Below are 21,289 nucleotides of genomic sequence, written 5' to 3' on the forward strand. Positions count from 1 at the left end.
AGAGCTGCCTCAGTCTGCAGGGACATGTGAAGAAATCCAGCTGTCTCTTAAATAACAGTTGTGAATAGATGAGTGATCGTGGCTTCAGCTGTCACAGCGGAGGATTTGATTTCAAGTGAAGCCCCATTCATCCATCCAGGGCCCATCATAAGGCTATTAAGGGAGCATCTGTCACAAAACCACAATGCCTTTAAATGCTTGAAAAAAGGCACAATAAAAATAAGCCTGCTTAGCTTATATACTTTTCTCTGAGTGACGTGATTCTTGCAATTCTCCAGCAAAAAGTGAATGATAAGAATGATGGGTAGCCAAAATACATGATGCAAGCGGGATGAGGTTTGGTTTTCACCTTAGTGTAGAGTTTGGTTGCCTATTTGCTTTTGCAGGCTGGCGGGGTGGGCAGGAAAGCCGGTGGCGATGAGTTCTCCGGGGTAGCAGAGTGCAGGGTCTGGGCACACCAGGTGTCCTGCTCCGGCCGCCTGGCTCAGAGCTCTCTCTCCAGGACATGATGGAAAGCAGGGAAAGTTCCTCTGATGCCACCAGGAAGGCACCTCCAGCAGCAGGACAGGGCGTCTCATTCAGGCCCAGCAGGATGTGCTTTTGCAAGGAACAGAGGGAAGTGTGCTCGCTACTGTGTTGGTGTGACTGCTCATCAGGACTAAACCCACAAAAAAAATCGTATTTAGCTAAATGGAAAGAGAAAGTCAAGCTTAGATATTATGGCTGTCTTTGCCCCTCTGCTCCACTCTGGTGAGACCCCCCTGCAGTGCTGTGTCAGTACGGGAAAGACCTGTTGGAGAAGGGCCAGAGCAGCCACAGAAATGACAGGGAGCTGGAACAGCTCTGCTAGGAGGACAGGCTGAGAGAGCTGGGGTGTTCAGCTGGAGAAGAGAAGGCTCCAGCGAGACCTTAGTGTGGCCTTTTCGTACTTAAAAGGGGATGATAATAAAGATTGGGACAGACTTTTTAGCAGGGCCTGTTGCAACAGGACAAGGGGTGATGATGATTTTAAACTAGAAGAGAGGAGATTCATATATAAGGAAGAAACATTTTACACTGAGGGTGGTCAGCCACTGTCCCAGGTTGGCCAGAGAAGTGGTGGATGCCCCAACCCTGGAGACATCCCAGGCCAGGCTGGACGGGGCTCTGAGCAACTTGATCTGGTGAAGATGTCCCTGCTCATGGCAGGAGTGGCACTGGATGAGCTTTGAAGGTCCCTTCCAACCCAAATTATTCTGTTATTCTGTGATTCTATCTCATGTGAATGGTTCCAGCTCATATGTACTTGCACTCACTGGTAAACTCATGCTCAACAGGTATAACAATGTCTTTTCCTTCCCTACAACTGCACACCTCCTCTTGCCACGCTTTATTCTCTGCAAAGCTGCCATCCTTTGGCTGACACCTGAATGGGTACAGGGGTTCCTGTCCCCTACCTGTCACCTCCTGCTCTGCTGCCTCTTTGGGCAGCAGCCAGGCTGCCAGAAGTACAGAGATCCCAAGGGCAAGAGCACTGCTCATGCACAGACCTGCTTTATTATATTCACAGTATGCTGAATGCATCGCATGTGCATTAGGTTGATGCTCCTGGGGCAAGAGGCATGCACTTAGGCCCTGTAATGCACATCAGACCCCCTTTAAGAGAAACTGGAGTGTCTGCCTGAAGCTCAACAGCAGTGAGAAAGACTTTACTGCATGACACAGCTCTGTGTTTATAATTCGTACTAAATTGTAATCCAAATTCCTCTTTTCTTTATAAATTATATTTAGTGGGGCTGAGTTGTTTTGAAAACTATCTTGAATACAGATGAAAAAATGGATTGTGGTCATATGTGCACAGCTGTTGGGTTCCTCTACAAAAACATTTCCGATTGAAAAACAGGACTTCCTACCCAGAATTTCAGCATATGGAGTCATTGCCTATGTTCCTAGACTTTAAGCCTAAAGCATAATAAGGGTAAATATTTTTAAAGTATCCAAGTGTTTTAGAAAGCTAAATCTCCCCTCCACCCCTCAAAAAAAAACCCAATTTAAACTCCCAGATTATCACCGTCTAAGCAGGCCCCTGGATTTTGCCCAAGCGCTGCATCTCCCTCAGTCCCAGCCCTGCGCTGGGTTTCAAACCGAAGCGATGACTCACTCAGGCAGGTTCCTCTCCCTTGATCTGAGCTGACTGAAAGCAAAGCATCTCGCTGGAGCAGGCTGCCCCATCTTCCTCCCTTCCCAGCAGCCAGAGAGGCGTCTCCCAAAGGTGACTTGCCCTGTCTGTTCTGGGAGCAAGATCTATATGCTCCAACCTCTTATCTGAATAAACCCTTGCAGAGAAGCATGTGTGCATCCAGCATCCAGCATGATGGACCGACTGGGACCTTTGTCCCTCAGGGAATAAAAATAGCAGGTAATATTAAAACTGTATTTTCACAGATTGCAATCAGGGCTCACAACACACACACACACTTAATTTCCTGCTTTCGGTTCACTATCAGATTTTATGCTTAGGTTAGTGGGCTTATTAACATTTCTTCTTCCCCAGAATAGGATTTTTTTTCCTTTAACTACAATACATTCCGCTGTGAAAAATGAGATTGAAAAAGATTAATATGAAGCTGAAGGATTCATCTGAGATTGACAAAGATTAGTGTCTGTCTTACTCTTATCTATTTTCTTTTTCTTTTCTCTTTTTCTTTTAGCTACCTAGACAGCTTAGATCGAATCGGAGCTGCAGACTACCAGCCCACGGAGCAGGATATCCTCCGAACCAGGGTCAAAACAACTGGCATCGTAGAAACCCACTTCACGTTCAAAAACCTCCACTTCAGGTTAGTCTAAAACTGCATGTACCAGTAAATTTTCAGGGCATCTCTTTGTCACGGTGTTTCCCCATAGCTCCCAAAGGGAAAATTGTTAAATTGCCGGTTAACGCATGGATAGCTCCCACTGCAGAGGACCCGGCGTTTCAGGGAGTCAACGATATGCAGTGCTTGCAATCTTGTCTTGAAAATCACTGCCTTTAACATAGATGCTCATGGTACCTTATTCTAACCCAAATGACACCTCTTTGTTTGGAGGTATAATATGAGATCATCCCCAAGTCTGATCAAGCTCATAAATGTAAAAATATTTGGTCAAATCTTTTCTCTAAAGCGGGTCAGTCACATGTGGTTAATACTATATATTGAATTCATTATGCCAGCCAGTAAAGAGAAGACAGAAAGCCACACACAAACAGTATTTAGAGCACATAAAACTCAAGAGCATGCCATATCCACCTGCACAGACCCCTTGGGACCCAGCACACTGCTGAACCTCTCCCACAGATTCCCACGTCCCCAGCTGCAACTGCTCCTCCTGGGCTCCAGGCTCTGGAGGAGACCAAGGCGGTGGTGAAAGACCTGTTGCTTTGTGTTTGGAGCCTTCCAGGGACCATATAGTCAGAAAAAAATGCTAAGTACGCTAAAGTTTCTTCATAACTAAGTAAGAGCAGGCACTGATGTTCCTCTTCTGTGCTGTAGGCTCTTCGATGTTGGGGGCCAGCGGTCAGAACGCAAGAAGTGGATTCACTGCTTTGAGGATGTCACAGCGATCATTTTCTGTGTCGCACTGAGTGGCTACGACCAGGTGCTCCACGAAGATGAAACCACGGTGAGTGTAACTGGGTCTTGGAGGCCCAAACACTTCTTTATGGGATACTGCGTAGCCAGCAACTGCTCAGAGCTCACCGAATGCTCACTGGGGTGCTACAGTAATGTGCTTTTGTCAGTTGCTCCCCCTTGACAATGAAATCCTGGGGAGATCTGTCCTCCTCCACAGTCTTCAAAATCAAGTGCTGCAAGCCCAGGTAATGCTACCTTGCACCTGTACATTTGCAGTGTTTTATTTCTCTTTTCTAGCTGACCTATGTGTTTCAAAGTGTGTTAATGTGACCCTATATCCAAGAAGAGATATAGCTAGGTGGGCTTTTAAAACAAATGTGCGGGACTGTTCACGCCATGGTGCAGAGGTGCAGGACGGCCATGCACACCCAAGGCAGGCTCAGTCCGGCAGTATAACCTATTTCTTCAGGTTACAGAAATTCATTTTCTTGAGTGAGACTGGAACTGTTTGATTCCTCGGGTAATTTGTTCTAGGTGAGCTTTTATGACTTCCCACTGTGACATTAGGCTCAAAATACCATCTGGAAATAAAGCTAGTGAGGACCTGTGTGCTCCCTGATATTAGAATGCAATTAATACAAGTGAATTAAATACACAGAAAGGATGCGAGAAGACTCATTACTGTATTCTGGCCGCTCATTCACTATGACAGGGATGCATGCTTTTGGGAGTAATGAGAGCTGTGGCAAGCACCCACTTGCATTTGTCTAACGAAAAGGAATCAGAGGCCACACTCAGTCTTGATAATGATTTAATCTATGTCCAGTCTGCAGCAGCACGGAAGGTCCCTCCTGCCAGCTCTGTCTCTCTGAGGGTCTTTATTCTCCTGCTGGTAAAGATGTCTGGCTTGCAGAAGGCTGTTGATGAGGAAGGAATCAAGAGAAAGATTGCTCTTTGGTATCTGTTGTCTCTTCCAAAAAAGACTGAGGGGGCTGTGGTTTCTGGCCTTTTCAAGCCATATTTATGAGTTCTGGCAAGTTGTTTGATGAAGTCACCTGTTTGTTTGGGTCTATTAATGTCAGAATTTGGGGTGATATTAACATCATAACTGTATGTCCCTCCAGACTGACTGAGACACCCTATACCCTCTCATGACCACTTATTTGTAATCCTCAGTTGTCACCTCCCTCTGACACGCTCAAGGATGCTCAGTCGTATAGGATTTACTGGGAAGGAACCAAAAATCTCCTGACGTGATTTGAAAAACTCAGCCATTAGCTCAATGCCACTGAGCTCTGCAGCTGGGCTGGGGAAACGCACCCAGGAGATTAAGAAGGACGTGCAGGGAGAGGGCAGAGCCAGGGGGCAAGGAGCGATGCTGCAATCTGAGCACAGAGCAAGGTGCTCTGTCAGTATAGCTTGGGCCATGACACTCAAACCTTGAAGCCAAAGGCAGCCTTTAATGCAGGTCGGCTTTGGGCACCTGTCTACACAATCCTGTGACTCAAAGCCACGGAGTGTGAAATGAAAGGACCTGAATGCCAGCGCCGTTTTTTTAAATGTCAGCCTTAACTCAGGTCTGAGGCTATTTTGTCTCATTTGAGACGAAGGTTACAGCATCTCCCTGAAGTGCCCTGCTGCAGAAACCAGGATTTTTGCAGCTCCAACTTCTCTCTTGCATACAGAAAGCAAGCAAGCTTGCTTTCCAGACGCAAGAGCGAAGTTGGAGCTGCATTCTGGTGCAGTGCTGACATTTGCTTGTGATTTCAATCCCTTTTCACAAAGCAGTTTCTGGGGATGCAGAGCAACAGGAGGGCAGAGGCAGCTGCTGTTCGTTTACACATTCGGCGTAAACAGGGAAAGGATTCAGCATCACCTGCGAGACGCCCCTGTCTAACCCAAATAAACAAACCTGAATGAGGCCAATGCAAACAGGAAAAATTGACAGTGTCGAATCTTGTCTGCCCTATTATACCCCCAGCGCAAATGGCAGGTGGAAAATGCAGCTCTCACAGACTCGATCTACTCCTGGCTGGACCCGCAAGCACTCGGTCTCCTCCCTGCTAAAGTGGTCCCTCTCCAAAAACCCAGCAGTAAAAGCAGCATCTCTTCAGTCAGCTGATTTGCCGTCTGTCTGCATCTGTCACATCTGCTGGCTTTAATGACGTAAATCAGCTTTTATTGCCTCTCACTTAGAAAATACAAAGAGGAGGCAGCTTAGAGAGTGAGCTGGTTGCTGCTCCTCCATCTCAGTTTTCTATAAAGATACTTACTACGGTCCAGGCTCTTCCAGGTGTATTAAGCCACTGAAGGTTTGGGGGCTGTACAGATGTCTCTGTGAGTGTAAAGAGACTTGTAGAGCTTTCATTGCTGCATGGAACCATGAGAGGGAAAGAGCTTTATTGCATCTCAGGTGCCCAGAAAGCTGCTTGCAAAGCTGGATGCGTAGGCAGACCAGCTTTTCCTTGTGCGCTGGGCTCCCTATCGACAACAATTACAGGATTTCACAGGGGCTTTTTGCATTTCTCTAAGTAAGTCAAACCTCACTTCAGGCAGATGAAATTGCAGTTTAGGTAAAGTCAGCCTAACATGGAGCAGGGCCTTGCCTTGCTAAGCTCAGTTTGTGTGGGACCCTTGGGACCAGCCTAGTCGTAGGGTCAGCTTGTCTCACTGAAAGCGGCTCACAAACAGGTTTACTGTGAATCCTTTCAAATGAGACTGAGCAAAGAACTGGTTGAACAAGACCGAGTGAAGCACCCCCTGAGCTGTCCCTGCCCTTAAAAGTAAAGTGCAGTTTTATGTTCATTAAGTTTTTTGGGGGTGTATTGCGCTCTTTGTTTTAAAAGACTGAAGACCCGTCCTCCTACAGCAGCTAAAAGGGCTGTTGCTTGCAAAGCCATCACTCCCTGAGACCAGGTAGCAATATATTTTCTCTCCAACTCCCTGCCACAAAGAGCAACATGGCGAGAGTGAAGGAAAGTAAATACTTCTCTATGTCTGGATCAGAAAAAAAGGTAAATAAAATTAAGAAGACTTTCTGCATCTGCGATTTCTAGGCCTATACACCCGTAAAGACCATGCTTTGCATAGAAATCCTCAATGGTGTTGACTCCAGCCTCTGCCATTGCCCCCAATACCTTCTTACACCGCTTTTGGTGGATCTAAACTGCTTCCCTGTGTGTCCGGCTCCCAGGGGAGGTGGGCAAACCTCCAGGGAAATTCAAGCAGCACCTTTGCCAGTCTCACTGCTGCCAGCCACAGCCCACAGCTAGAGCTGAGGCAAAATTACACCCTCAGCCCAGCCCATCCAACGCACAAGATTCTGTCTCCAAGGTATTACACCTGCCTCTGCATCTGCCTTTAGCGAGGAGCTGCAGGGCTCTCTGCCTTATTTGCGCACAGTGGGAACATCCTGCCTTAACTAACTGAGCAACTCCATGGATTGTGTTTTTGCGTAACGAGGCTATTTTGTCTCATTTGTGACTTATCTTTATGTTTTGTAAGCGGATGTTACAGGAGGAAAAGCCTCAGATCTGTAATCTAGGAGGAGAGAGGGACAGCAGCTATGTTAATTGGTAAAATGGAGAAGATGATTAACAAAGGTAGATTCTTATTGTTCCTTCTAAATGGATTCCTAATGAAATTTTTAAAAAGGCAGCAATGTCATGGGACCTGTGGTCGGAACTGAGACTATCCTCTTTGGTTTTTAGCTCGCCAATTCAAAGGAGTCATGGCAAGAGAGGGAAACATTGGTGCTGCACATTGCTGCCTCTGAAACTAAGATATTTAGGTCATCCATATCGAGCCAAGACATGCAAGTATTGTTCGTGTCCCCATTGTGGACACGGGATGGGTTGAAGGTGCTGTGCTGGTGACCCTTGGTGTGCATTAGTGTTGGCCTGTTGGTTCCTATTTCACTGCATGACCTGGTTAGCGTGCTCTCTCTGCTGTCATTGGGCAAGGAAAATTGAATTGCAGGGCTCAGAAATTGCCTTAGGAGTGATAAAGCAAGTGGAAGTGGCTCAGGCATCGTAGGAAATGTAAGCAAGAGGGGGAATATGGAGATTCTGTGCCTAGGATAACCATCAGCGTCCTTATAGTTTGCATGACAGTTAGTACTTATTCACCAAGGAAAAAAGAAAAAAAATATTGAATCAACTGTGTATTGCAGAAATAACCAAGTCTCCTCCCATGCTCTGGTGGAAGAAAGATGGGTTTATGAGCATGTTTCTGCCTGAGCAGAGTCTTGAGCACAGCATCCTTCATCCCTTACGCTCAGCAGAAAGCTGCTTGCCCTTCACAACAGCAATGGGAAGAGGGTTGTGCAGTGGCATCTGAACTCATCTATAAGCAATTCTGTCTCTTGTCCTGTGCAGGAACAATTAACTGGAATTTAGATTTGTATGGGTGAGTGGTTTTTGCCTTGTAACCTGGCTGATGGGGCTGCTTTCCTTGCTAAGGAATAAAATATTTGCAGGCGTGGGGATCCAAACTATGGATTTTGAAATAGGAAGTGACATTAGAAGCCAATGTTTTGAGAGCCCTTCCCTCAGTGATAGACCAAACATGAAGTAGGACAAAGCAGCCCAATGAGTCCAAAAGCAGGTGAAGTGATTTCTATCACTTTGTATAGAAGTATGAGCAGTGTAATCTTTAGTGCCTCCTAGCAGAGCAGGCACATCTGCCCCATCACAGCAGTGTGGGTGCTCCTGAGAGGGGCCCTGGGGAAGCTTTAAGGGACTAAAAGGGTCTTTCCCTGTGGATTCACTGGTAGAAGAGGGATTATTTGGGGGCTGTAACTTCTGACTCCTCCTTTAGCAGCAGCCTGGCCTTTTACATGTGGTACCTAGAGACAGCGTCCCCATCCTCACGCCTCAGCCAGGGCCTGCCTGAGCTGTTGGAGGGCTCCTGCAGACATCTAGTGAACAAATAATGGTTGGGAGGGGAAGGAAAGGGAAGCAGTGGGGCATTCCTGGTGTTAGCCAGTACCAGCACAGCTTGCATCCATGCATGGGCTCCCAGGAGCCCTGCTGGCATGCGACAGCATTTCCCCCGTGGTACCCAGGTTTGGCACCAGGAGCATCCGTACCTGCTCACCAGAACGTTGCTCCTCACCTCTGCCGCACACAGAAAGCAGTTCCTTGCTTCTGAATCATGTCTTCTTCTCTTTAGTGATGGGGAAGGAAAAGGTGGATTTTGAAATCAGAACTTTTCCCTCGTAAATAAGGAAGAGTGGGCAGAGGGGGAAAAATCAACATGTAGAGACCAGAAAGCCAGGTCAGGCAGCCTTAGGGAGCTTCAAAACTTGTTTCTGGAATCTGAAAGGAATGAAGGCGTTTTATTGTAACTCTCATTTTCTACAAGGATGTATCGTTTTGTGCTGTGTATATGTTGTGGTTACGGCTGGACGCTAAGAGTCACTGTTTCTTGGGAAAACACTCTCATTTCCTAACAGGTATTAATTAACGCAAATTAATCAAACCACATAAGCAAAGCAGAAGGATTTCTGTAGGATCCTTACGTAGTCTTGCTACTGTAGGAAAGTCAGCTTCACCTAGCCACAAAGCCCAGCTTGGGAGAAGTCCTCAGCTTCTATTTCCTAACCAAAACCCGTCTCACCCATCGCGGTTGCTGTGCCAGGAGGTGCAGTTGCACACGGCTGCTCCCCGCAACGTGGCTTGGGCTGGCAGGGGCAGCCTGGTAAGTACAGGGAACCCCAGGCCAATGGCTAATGCAGATGAGGGAATGGTTTAATCTACCAGCAGCGTACATGTGTTTCTCTCTGCTTTTATTTTAAATCGGCAAGGGTGATAAAAATGTCATAAAACATGCTATATGAGGGACTCTGCTTAAAAAATGGTTAATTATATTTGCTTTCTGTTCCCCTGACCGCCCTCCGCTTTCTTCTCTCCTCCCAAAGGCTTTGGTAGCCAAGGATCTTCTGTACAAAACCTTTGCAGGTTTCTACATGGTTGCAATTTTGACACCACAAATAGCAAAGAGAAGCTTTGCTCTGGGGCTCCCACACCAGCCAGCCCAAAACGGGTTAGCAAAAAGCAGCACATAGACATGGGATGGTCCAGATAAGCAACGTTTTGCAAGTGAAAACCAATAAGTAAATGCATTTTTACATCTGTACATGATCACTTCTTACAGTGCACGATGGGGAGATGCTCGGTCACTTCCAGTTTGGTAGCAACACGTGTGGTATATGGTACAGCAAATTGTGTGCATCCTCTTTCATTCTGGGTCAGAGTGGATGTTTCCTTCATCTACAGAGCCACTTTTATCTAAATAAAACATTCAGCAGCAGCTAAAGTATATCAATGAAAAGGAAAGTATTAATCAATAAAGTGCTGGGCTCAATTATGCTGCCAACACAGGCACGAAATGGAGCGGGAGAGGTGTGAAAGCCCCCGGCTCTCTCCTGCACCACACCGAATTTCTAAATCCGGGAGCAAGGGGGGAAAAATGCTGCATCTGCCCCCAAAAAAACCCTCCGGCAACGAGCCCGCGCAGCCCTGTTCTCTCTAGCGTCTCTCCTGCGGTCACTGTCACCAGTCTCGTGTGCGGCCTGGCGGGACTGGGGAGTGCTGTCCCAAGGAGATGCCGCTGGGAAAAGCCGAGGAGCCGGTCTGGTCTGTGCTGGGCTTTGCCTTTGCTGCTTCGTCCTCGCCGCGCCTGCTCCGCGCTGCTCCCGGCTCAGAGGTGGCCACGCGACACATCGCCAGCCTCGGCACCTTCGCAGCCTTTCCTCGGCCGTCTGACCTTATCTAGCCAAACAAAGGCCAAAAAATGAGCATTTGAGAGACCAACCAAATTTGGCAGGTATGAAGCTTCTCTTGAACGGAGAAAAAAAAAAAATTGAGAGTTGAAAGCAGCAGGGAACATGACACTTGGTTGACTTTGCCGTGAGCTCTTTCCACCACCATAAAACCATGTGGCAGACCTCGCAACTCTCTAGCTGGTCTGTGTCTTTCACTTCTCTTATCTCTCTCCTTTCCTGTGTCGTTTTTTTGCATGACCTATAACTAAAGCGCTGACTTCTTGCTATGTGTGCGTTTGAACGTATGGCTCTTCTGCTGGCAAGTAGTAATGTTCTAGAGGCATGAGCTAACATCAGTCGTAGCTGCCTGACTTCTAGTCTGGTTGTTCTTAGATGCCTTTTGTTATATTTCTCCTTTTTATACTATTTCCTCTTCCTTTTTCACTTTTTTCCTCTCTGCCAGACACTTTGTGTTGAGCCATCGTCCAAGAAAACTAAAAATTAAAATTAAAATCCCAACAACAGACAACACTACTAAACAAAATAACAAAACATGGCAAAGGTCACGGCAAGGTCATTTCCAAAATTATGTCACCTTGATATCTGCTTCCAACTCTAGATTAATTCAAGGATCTACCAGTCCTTGGTTAATGTATCCAACCAGTTGTGTGCTACACACACTCGAGAAAGTAAAAAAAAAAAAAGAAATGAAAACATTTTAGAAAATGTGCATGAGCTACACCGACACCTAAATCTGATCAAGGGGCAAAAGTAACTCCCCATCCATGCATGGTGCATGATGATTTCTGTGAGCTGGGATCCTGTAAATTACATGCTATGCAAAAATCAAAACAGCTCTGTAAAGTTAAATGCCCTTAAGTTACTAACTGTATGTCAGATGTTATAGGGATTCCATCTGTGTACGTATACGTTCAGCTGTATGTATACATAAATTTATTATGTATATGGTAGCTTTTTTTTTGCTTTCCTCCTTAATTTAGTTGTTTTAGATTTCCCTATATGTTGAACATCCCCGAGTCGCTGTCTTTGGCTTGATGTGATCTCTCCTTTCTGTTGCAGAACCGCATGCACGAATCACTGAAGCTTTTTGACAGCATCTGCAACAACAAATGGTTCACAGAAACATCTATCATCCTCTTTCTAAACAAGAAGGACATATTTGAGGAGAAAATTAAGAAATCTCCACTGACTATCTGCTTTCCTGAGTACACAGGTAATGAGACAGATGGCTGTACAGGAATGTGTAGCGAAGGGATCAGGGAGCGTTTCCCATCTAGGCTGATGCTGTGGTGATTCACAGGCCATGGGGCTAAAGATGTGTAGCTACAGCTCCCATTCACTTCCCTGCAAGTTTTATTTCAATAAATACCCTAGGATCACTCCTACCATGTTCAGTGGTCCATGTAAAGTGTGAGGATGTCTTAAACCCAAGTTCTTTGCCAGCAAAGGGCCAGCAGTGCTGGGCAGGGCATTTGGTCTCTGCCCCACGGCTGGTTTCGATGCCAAGACCCACAGTGAGGCTGGCAGAACTCTCCCTAAACCCACATGTGGGTTCCCAGCATTGCTCAGGGACACGAACCCTCTTGCCGGTCTCTCAAAAAGATGCAGTGAGCTTAACCATAACAAATGGGTAACCAGTGTCCAGGAGACCAACACACAGGGCTTGTTAGGCTGTCCTGAGCTGAGTCCAGCTTTGCTGTTTCACAACCCATCACCTTCCCTCTGAGTCCAGGCTGACTATGATGAGGATCCCTCAGCAGTTCCTGGCCACCACTCGCTGCGAGACCCCAAGGGGCTGCAGGACCAGCCCACCAGCTGCAGACAGCAGGTCCCACCACTTGGCTCCTTCAGCTCAAGCTGCACATTTTTATCACATTACTTTAGGAGGTCCCCAGTTTCGCTCTCAGGCTCGCTGACGTCAACCATCTGGACATGGAAACACTTCCAGCTAAATGCAGATAGAAAACAAGGTGCTTCGTTTTCTCGTCCACTGGCCACCCACATCTCTTATCCCATGGTGCAGGCAGGGAAAAACCGTGGCGAGCCATGCCCCGAGTTTGGCTAGGGAGGAGGGGACCTTCCTGATCCTTGGAGATCCGAGAAGACTCTGCAACAGGGCAGTGTGCGAGAAGCCCTCACTGCTGCTGGCATCTGACCTGCTCATGATGAGAATACATCACCCGTGCAAAGGCTGCAGCTGCACCCCGCCGCTTCCCACTGCATCTCGCCAGCTTCCACAAACCCTCATTACCATTCCAAGACGGCTTAAAAATAAACTTTTATTGTCATGAATTATTTAAGCTCACCGGAGACATCCAGATGAATCAAGCCAACAGACAGAGAAGCAGATCTCTTTGTCAGGAAACACAGTTGTGAACTGGGAGTACCAAGAGTGTCACATTTCTGGGCAGGCCAACAAATTATTAACCAGAGCTTCCTATCTCTGGGCACTTGATTTTTCACTGTGAATAGGCAAAAGCGATCCATCATTGCTGCTTTGGGCTGAATGGTCTGTGACTATGGAGCTCGACAACTCCATCTGAATTCAAAAGAGCCTCTGCAGGCTTCCTCTCTGGGGACGGTTTGGATGTTTGTCACTAGCAACACGTTTCAGCCTCAGCTGCTTGGTCCAGACAGAACCAACATATTCCTGACATGTTTGTCTAAAAAGATCTAATAATGGAAATTTCACAGTCTCTACGGTCGAAAGCTCACAATAATGCCAACCCCAAATTTTTCTGGTTGCAAATTAGATTGCTGCTTGCCATCTTTTGGATGGCTTGTAGAGCAGATCCTCACAATCCTCTTTACAGCAGCGCTTCTATATACAGGAAGATTTTTATCATGCAGTCTTTCTTTTTCCCTTTTCTCCGTGAAGGAAACCTGCACCTTTCACTCCTTCCTGATTACATTTTGTGGACCTGGCTTTGTGGATCTTCACTGAAGTCTCCCAGTATCCCACTCTGAAATAATATCTTTACATGCCCCTGATGGCAGAGAGGCTAGAACAAGAAGGGATCTCGGTTTACATATAACTTTTCCTTCTCAAGCTACCCCAGCCCAAGGGAGGAGTTCAGGGGGAGTCAGACTCTCGTACACCCTCTCAGCTGACTATGCAGAGGAAAACAAATACAGCTTGTTTCTGGAGCACCTCATCCCCAGGGGAACCAAACCATTCCTCTTCAAATCTCAGAGAACTCCAAAGATGCTCTGAATTCCTTCCAGGTGCTGTTCTGGAAGCTGGGAAGTATCACAATGCTGGGTACCCTCCGCAGGCCTCGTTTCTCTCTCGTGCCATCGGAGAGGGCTGGAAATCTGAAGGCTGAAAGTCTTTCCACTGATCCAACAGGTATCTGAAACGGAAGTGAAGAATATTGCACCCCAAGGCGTTCAGCAATTCTGTTAAAAGTTGGAAGGTAGCTCATACTAACATCAAGCCAGACTTTAGACCCAAGCAAACACTTAAGCTTGCTCACCCATGCCTTGCTGGCCACAGCTGGGTGGATGAAGCCCTTGTTGCCTTGTGAAAAAGCAGCATTATTAGAAAGCTGCCCTGGAGTTAAAAAGAGTTATTTGATGAAAACCTATAAATCAAACAAGCAGACTTTCAACGTCACAAGTCGGTTCCACAGAATGCTTTTAATAAAATTAAGTTCCTGATGTCCATTAGTTCTGCTGACAGGGAATTATTAGAAGACTGTATCCACAAATTTGCTTGCTATATGCTGGAGCACTGACTGTTTCCATCCCCTTAATTCACTCATGCTTTTAACTAATCCACAATACTTAGTGAAACAGCAGCAGAATTCAGGGCATGTTTTAAACCAAGCTGGCATTACTGATTCCCTGCTTTCCCAGGTGGAATCCAGCATCTAAATCCTCATGCCTTTGAACAACCAGCTTCCCTTTCATAAAGGACCCACCTGGTGGTGTGCAGCATGTGAATCTCTTCCCAAACTCTTTACACAGGTTTTCATGCAAGAACCTGCTTCCAGCAAACATTTTGCTTGTCTTACTTCAAGCATATTCTTAGGTCTCACGGTCTTCATGAGCTCTTGTCTTCAACTAGTGATGCAGGTGTAGAATCATAGAATGATTTTGATTGGAAAAGACCTTCAAGATCATTGAGTCCAAGCATTAACCCAACACTGGCACCAACCCATGTCCCTAAGAACCTCATCTACATGCCTTTTAAACCCCTCCAGGGATGGTGACTCTACCACTTCCCTGGGCAGCCTGTTCCAATGTCTGACAACCGTGTCCATGAAGAATTTTTTCCTAATAACCAATCTAAACCTCCCTTTGCACAACTTGAGGCCATTTCTTCTCATCGTATCGCTTGTTACTTGGGAGAAGAGGCCACCCCCCCTCACTACAACCTCCTTTCAGGTAGTTGTAGAGAGCAAGTACGTATATGTGAGTGCAAGTGATTTCCCAGATCAGCTGCCTTCAACCACCGCAAATCTCAAGCCCAAGTAAGCTTCTCTTTGGCAGATAACAACATTTCCCATCAGTGAAGCATCATAAAGGGATTCAAGAGCACTAGTGGTGTGACCAAGGTGGAGGCCACCGGGGCTCGGGGGCTCTAGCACTGCTGTGGGGCTGCACTCCAGGCCAGCCAGAGAAACTGAGCCAAACTGGGCTTATCCAGGCTAAGCAAATGCCAGCGTGGAGCTCTGTGTGTGAGCACTGTCCAGGCTGGCCAGACCAGAAAGGATCTGCTCATTTGTGTGGTGCTCTCAAGCTTTTTTAGCACAAAACCTGATGGCTGATCAGGTTTGGCACAGACATGTCTATACATCAAACCAAGAAGCTCCTTGTGGTGTGATTTTAGCCACAGCTCTAACAGAGGGTACTGGCATCCGAGTTCCTCAAAAGGAGGGATGTTTTGTGTTACCTTTTTGCGGGTTTTTTTTGGAAGAACCCCACTTTGCCCTGTATTAGAGGCTGGATCTTTTCATATCCTTTTCTCTTAGTGATTCAGGAAAAGGAGGGCACAGTTACCAATACTGCCCTCAATCCATGGACATTTTTGCTCCTCTTTTCCATCAAAAGCTGAAACTTTAATTAAAAAAAAAAACTAAAAATGGGATAAAGCTAGGCCTTTGCACCAGGTCAAACACTTCCTGCATTCCTGGCAGGTCTTTTCTCTTTTTTGTCAGCATTATTTCTTCTGGCTTCCCCATCATAGCCTGTTTAACACTCGGTTCCCTCACCCATTTCATCTCTATACACTATAAAGAGCAACTCAGAATAAAAATACAGCTGAGCTGACAGTCAGAGAACATCTCCTCCTTGCAGCAATCCTGGCTGGTCATAGTGCCTGTTCCTCAGATGGAGACGGGGCGACTGGGTTGCAGCAGCCTCATACGAACTTGCCATGTCCCTACAAAGGGGCTCTTGCAGGCACCCGATGGATTTAGGGTTACGGGATCACTTTGACCCACTCTTTTTCCTTTTGTCTTGACTCTCACAGGCCCCAGCTCTTTCACAGAGGCGGTGGCTTACATCCAGGCTCAGTACGAGAGCAAGAACAAGTCCCCCAACAAGGAGATCTACACGCACATCACCTGCGCCACCGACACCAACAACATCCAGTTCGTCTTCGACGCCGTCACGGATGTCATCATCGCCAACAACTTACGGGGATGTGGACTCTACTAACGCACTCTCCTCCCCTCCTTGCACCCGCCTGGGAGCATCATCCAGTCCCATGGACAGGTCCTCTCTCTTTCTTTTTTTTCCTCCTCAGAAGATGATGAGGAAGAAATAAATCCCTCCTCCTGTCCCAGAAAACTCTGCAGCGAGTTCTGCTTTCCCCATGCCTGTTTTATTTTATTTTAGTTTATTTTTGGTTCATTCCCTTGCTGCCTCGTTCTACTCCTCCGTTCCGATTCACAGCACTGTAGGGGGAGCTACCACGTTGCCCACAAAGTGCTTTTCAGCTGTCAAAAGACAAAAATATATCAGTTTTTAAAAAAGAAAAAGAAAAAACTCAAAGCCTTAAAATACTGGTCAGCAACAGTGTAGTTTGGAACCAAAACTTTTCTTGTCCTTGAAATTAAGGGATGTTTTTAATTCTCCTGGCTATTTATCCTCTTTTCGTAAACACTATTCATTTGGGAAGTGCTAGGTAGAACATGATAATTTTGAGAGTACCTTACAGTTCCAGTTCCTACCCCAGAGCCAGAGGGGTTGGTGTTGAATGCAACCACCACAGCTTGAATTTGTTTATTCTCCTTTTTTCCAGACAGCTATTTGAACAAGTAAATCAGCCAGATTCAGTTCTGCTGGTGTCTGAGTGAGAGGGACACTGTAAAAAAACATACTAAGCCTTATCTAAAAGCATTCATTACCAGTAACAGTTTTACCTCAAGTTTTTAAAAATTGGTGTTAAAATATGTCTAGTGGTTTCAGTAACCCGTATCTGAGGCGCTTTGCTGGGCTTGGATCCCTGGAGCGTAAGCAGCACGGATGTCCTGGGGACAGCGTGCTGGCGAGGACCCTGCACATGGTGACATCCCAAGGAGGACACCAGCCGGAGGACCCCAGGATCTTTTCCAAAGCACCTCCCAGCCTCATGATTTCAGCACAAGCAATGCTCCTCTGCAAATATGTGGCATCTCTTTCCAGACTTTGGCCCTAAAATACTAGGGGGTGCACCAAAAATACTTAGCCCTGGCTTCCTGTGGGCAGGGTTTGACCTTCAAGTACCTAAAATACAGGGAGGTGTTTTGGGAAACCTCACAGTGCCTGGGTGACTGCAGGGTGTACAGAGCCTCGCGGCTCTTTATCACACCTCAGGCATGTAAATACCCTGGAGAAGCCCAACTGCAGGAGCAGGTAGCTTGCCCATGTCATCTCCTCCCTGGGCATCCAGGAGAGACAGCTCCAGGTTTGGTGTCTGCAGTCAGGGCATCTCTTTACCAATATCTAAGGCAAGAGGGATGGTTCATACTGGACATGTCATGGCAAGGGAAGGGTCAGGAAGCTGATTTAAGCTGCATGATGGAGTAGGAAGGAAAAGTGCAGAGAAGAGAGAGAAAGGAGGAAGGAAGGGCAGGGGAAGAGGTGTGGAAAGGGCAAGGGGAGCACCCAGCACAGTGAAACAGGGAGGAGGACAGACGTGGGGAGGGGAGGACAAACATGGCTGGGCTGGGGTACGTGTGGCCAAGACTCGCTGTTGGGTGAAGGCAGAGGGGAGTGTGAGATTTGGGGTGTGACCTTTGGGCAGGTGGAGGGACCCTTAGAAACCCACCCCGAAAGCTTGTTTGATGGCTGGGTGAGATGGCCACCTCTGAGGTCCCACAGCAGGGCACCTGAGGGCACGGAGGCTACACTGGTCCCTGCCTCTTCTCTGCCTCTCCTAAATGTCCATGATCCTGGAAATCGTGACGCTCTCCAGGCTGGCCACAAGCCCAGCTGTTCTCTCCTGGGAGCCCAGGCTAGGGGTGGCTTTCAGGTCTCAGGAGGTCTGAGTTTTCTCCAGTGCCATGTCTGAGAGGGACGACACCTCCCTTCTCACTGTGCCCATCTAGGATCATGTGAGAGCAGCCTGGAGCCCAAGGCAAGAGGGGGCACGGGGTGGAGAGGTCTGTTGGGAGAGGTTTGCTGGGGTCAGATCGGGACAGAAGTTTTAGAAGGGAGATGAGGCAGGTTGAGGCAGCTGGAAGGAAGGGAAGGGCAGCTGTGAGGTGAAGGGAAGTCCCCAGAGGAGGCTGTGTTTTGCTGGGACAATGTGGGACAACCATGACAAAACCCAGCCAGGGATGTGAGTGGGAGCACCGCGGGGCAAACAGGGGAGGCCCGTGGAGGAGAATAAGGTGGTTTTTGCCCATCTAACCAGCTCCCAGCCCAGCTTGGGTGGCAGCTAGGTCAGCAACCCCCTAGATAGCGATAAATTATAGAACTGGATTTAATATTGGACCCTGAAGCTCCACTGCTGCTCTGCAGGATGCTCACAGTAATGACACGGAGGCTCTGCCTTCCCTGTTCTGACCCATCTTTGTCTTCTCCATCTCAGCCTTAAAATACCTCTGGCGACATCAGCTCCCACAAAGAGCTGGCCAGCCAGCAAAGCCAGGAGCACCTCTCTGCTCCTTAAGGCACATCCCACCCCTAAGTCTTGTTTTCCCAGGTCTCAGCCCTTCTCCCAGCTCCGTTTAATGCCAACACACCCTGCTGTACAACCGTAAACCAAAGGAACACTGACCACAAGGCCTGTGTGTTTAATTGTATTTGGTTTAGCTCAGGATTTTCAGAGTCAGTGGGAAAGGTTTTCAAATAAAGGATTTTCAGTGGGAAGCACCTGCCCAGTCCTCTGGTTCCTTGGAAGGGACCAGCCACATGCCCCAACCCTGAAGAGATTTAAGTGCATGTTGAGCTCTAGTCCCTGGAAATTAAAACCAAGGAAATGACAATAAAATGCCACCAACCTGTTTGTTTTTGCAGGAAGAGAAGTTTGGTGCACAAATAAGCAATGAGAAAAAGAAATATGCAGGAATCAGGGCCACCCCTGCCAAACTTCCCCTCCACTCCAAGCTGAGCTTTCTGCTTGCATCCCCTCTACTGATCTCAGAGGTCATTTTACTCCAAATTCAGTCCCTTGCTTTGCTTTTCAAGCAATGCTCAGTGGCAACAGGACAGTGTTTCTGCTACAGAAGGGGCAGGGAATTAACTAGAGAGATGCAGAGGAGCAGGGATGCTCCTGGAGCTCATCCCGTGCAGGTGGCCAAGTCCCATCAGTAACACTCACTATCCAAATGTGTGCTGAGTGTCAGAATAAGGGCTAAAAAGCTGAGTGTTGGTTACATTTGACACATAAAGCATAGGTAACAACCAGACCCAAAGTGAAGCACCAGAGCTGCGGGTAGTGGTGAGTTCATGACTTGGGCTAGCAGTGAGGCAGGTCTTTAGGAAGCTATTCTAGAAGGACTTGATCAGCAGCACTAGAAGTTTGGAGGTTTTCTGTTCCCACCCCTTGCTCTGGGTGACATTTTATCCAAGCAAACAAGTAACAGAAGCCGCTCCCAGTGAAGGCAGCACCAAGCCAAGGCTACAGGAGTTCCCAGCGTAAAGCACACAGGAAAATTTTGGTGAAGACAATTTAAATTAACTCCAAACTCTACCAAATGCATCCAAGTCACCAGTGTCAGGTCAGTGCAGTTGTGCCATCCACCACACTAGATTCAGGAGGCAACCCATGCCCGGCTGTGAGATCCAAACCCCTCCTGCCCCAGCCGTTCCGAAGCTCTTGCTGGTTCCCTGGCACAGTGATGATGATCCACGGCTGGTGGTCCACAGGGAGAAAAGGGAGAAAAAGAGGGGGAAATGCTGACAGGCGGCGTCTTTTCTTTTATTTTCTTTGGCATATTGTATGTCTAAAGCTTCATTTCAGCTGCTGCTGCTGACATTCCCTCCCTCACACGGGTGTCGTGAGGATTCACTGACAAAGGCTGAAAACAGCGTTTGGAAGATGAAATGCTTCCAGTATTAAACACTATTATTTCTCCCGCTTGATGGCCTTGTATAGATTTTTGTCTCCAGAACGCCTGCCAAAGCATTACTCACTGCTGGCTTTCTGCATCCTCCCAAGCCTTTTCTGACAGATGTGCCTTCTGCAGGCAATCTTTTGCCCCGCGCTTTTTCCAAACTCCAGCAATCCCTACACCAATTAGCTAGAAGGATCTTGAAATGCATCCCCTGCTTTCAAAAGCCCTCTTCTGAATAGTCCCTTGTGCTTTGCAATCACAACACTCCAAATCCAGACCCTCAGAGGCCCCGAGTTGTGTTGGATTTGCCATCACCCCGTAGTAGGGATGTTGCAACTGGTAGAGATGCAATAGAAATCATATCAGGGCATGGGGGACATGTTTTAAAAGCGCAGTGATATACAAAATTGAAACACATACACCCTGCTGCCCTTCAAACCTAACATGAAAATTGGCAAAAGATGCACTTTTTGGGGTGTGGGAGCTTTTTAATGATTCGGGTTACTTGTCCAGCAGCAGCATCCGAGGGGTGTTATATTGAAAGCAGCATTAGCAACTCGCAATGAGCTTCAGGCAGCAGCAAAAATAAAGAAGGGAGCCCTCCTGTTTGCTCCATCGACAATGAGAGGGTCAGGGGTGCGGAGCTGTGAGACAAAGAAGAATGCAAATAGCTCCTTTATTTAAACAGCAATGTCAATGAAATAGAGAAACCTGTAGAAGGAAAACCTTGAAATGACTCTGTAGATGAGGCTGCAGAGCACTGTGCTCCTTGGGAGGATGCAGGAGCTGGGCTTGTTAGGAGAGCGAGCAATAAACACACACGAGGAAAGCACACATTAAAATATTAGTACAGCCACCTACTTCAAAGGCCAGTTTTGTCTTTAGCAAATAGAGTTCACGCTCTCGTTTTCACAGGCGGCCACAGGAACCCAGGTGAGCAGCAGGGTAGCGGGACCATCTGTCCCCTCCGTCTGCCAGCCCTGGGCTGTCCCTGCTGCCCTGCCCTCCTGACGAGCCCAAGCCAGGTCTAGCGAGGGGTCTGTCAGGCTCCCACCGCCCTCCCAGAAATTCTTCCTCCTAAATCTCTCTCAGGAGTGTTGTACAAGAATTAGCTTCTTGCCTTCAGCCAGCTTTCCTGGCCACTCTGTCCCTCCACAGAGCAGAGAGCATCCTCAGGAAGAGGCTGCCGTGCCTCCTCGGTAAACGTGATTTTGTTTTACAGGACACTAGACGTATTAATGAGAGCCGTCAATACTGTAATGTACATTAAAATGTAACTGGTGGGTTTAACCTGTTGTGGCATGAGCCAAATGCTTGCCTGCAAGGGAACAGACTTCGTTCTCAAGCCGAGAATGCCATCTCCAAGAGGTCAGGGTGGGACACCAATATGTCCTTTTGCCAAAACATCCCCATGAACC

General features: G+C 47.4%; 1 protein-coding gene across 2 annotated transcripts in view; it reads left to right on the top strand.

Annotated features, from left to right (window-relative positions):
• GNAO1 (G protein subunit alpha o1) overlaps window positions 1-21,289 on the top strand; it is a gene marked incomplete at its 3' end in the record, with an annotated part of 143,668 nt that overhangs the window by 114,742 nt on the left and 7,637 nt on the right. The window contains exons 5-8 of one of the 2 annotated variants that reach the window (XM_080351840.1): window positions 2,691-2,819; window positions 3,513-3,642; window positions 11,440-11,593; window positions 15,857-16,044. In XM_080351840.1, the coding sequence (XP_080207966.1) occupies window positions 2,691-2,819; window positions 3,513-3,642; window positions 11,440-11,593; window positions 15,857-16,044 (601 nt within the window). Of the gene's footprint in view, window positions 1-2,690; window positions 2,820-3,512; window positions 3,643-11,439; window positions 11,594-15,856; window positions 16,045-21,289 lie in introns of those variants that run through there. The other variant, XM_080351841.1, reaches the window with a different exon arrangement.

This window comes from Nesoenas mayeri, assembly GCF_963082525.1.
Source record: "Nesoenas mayeri genome assembly, chromosome: 12".
NCBI lineage: Eukaryota > Metazoa > Chordata > Aves > Columbiformes > Columbidae > Nesoenas > Nesoenas mayeri.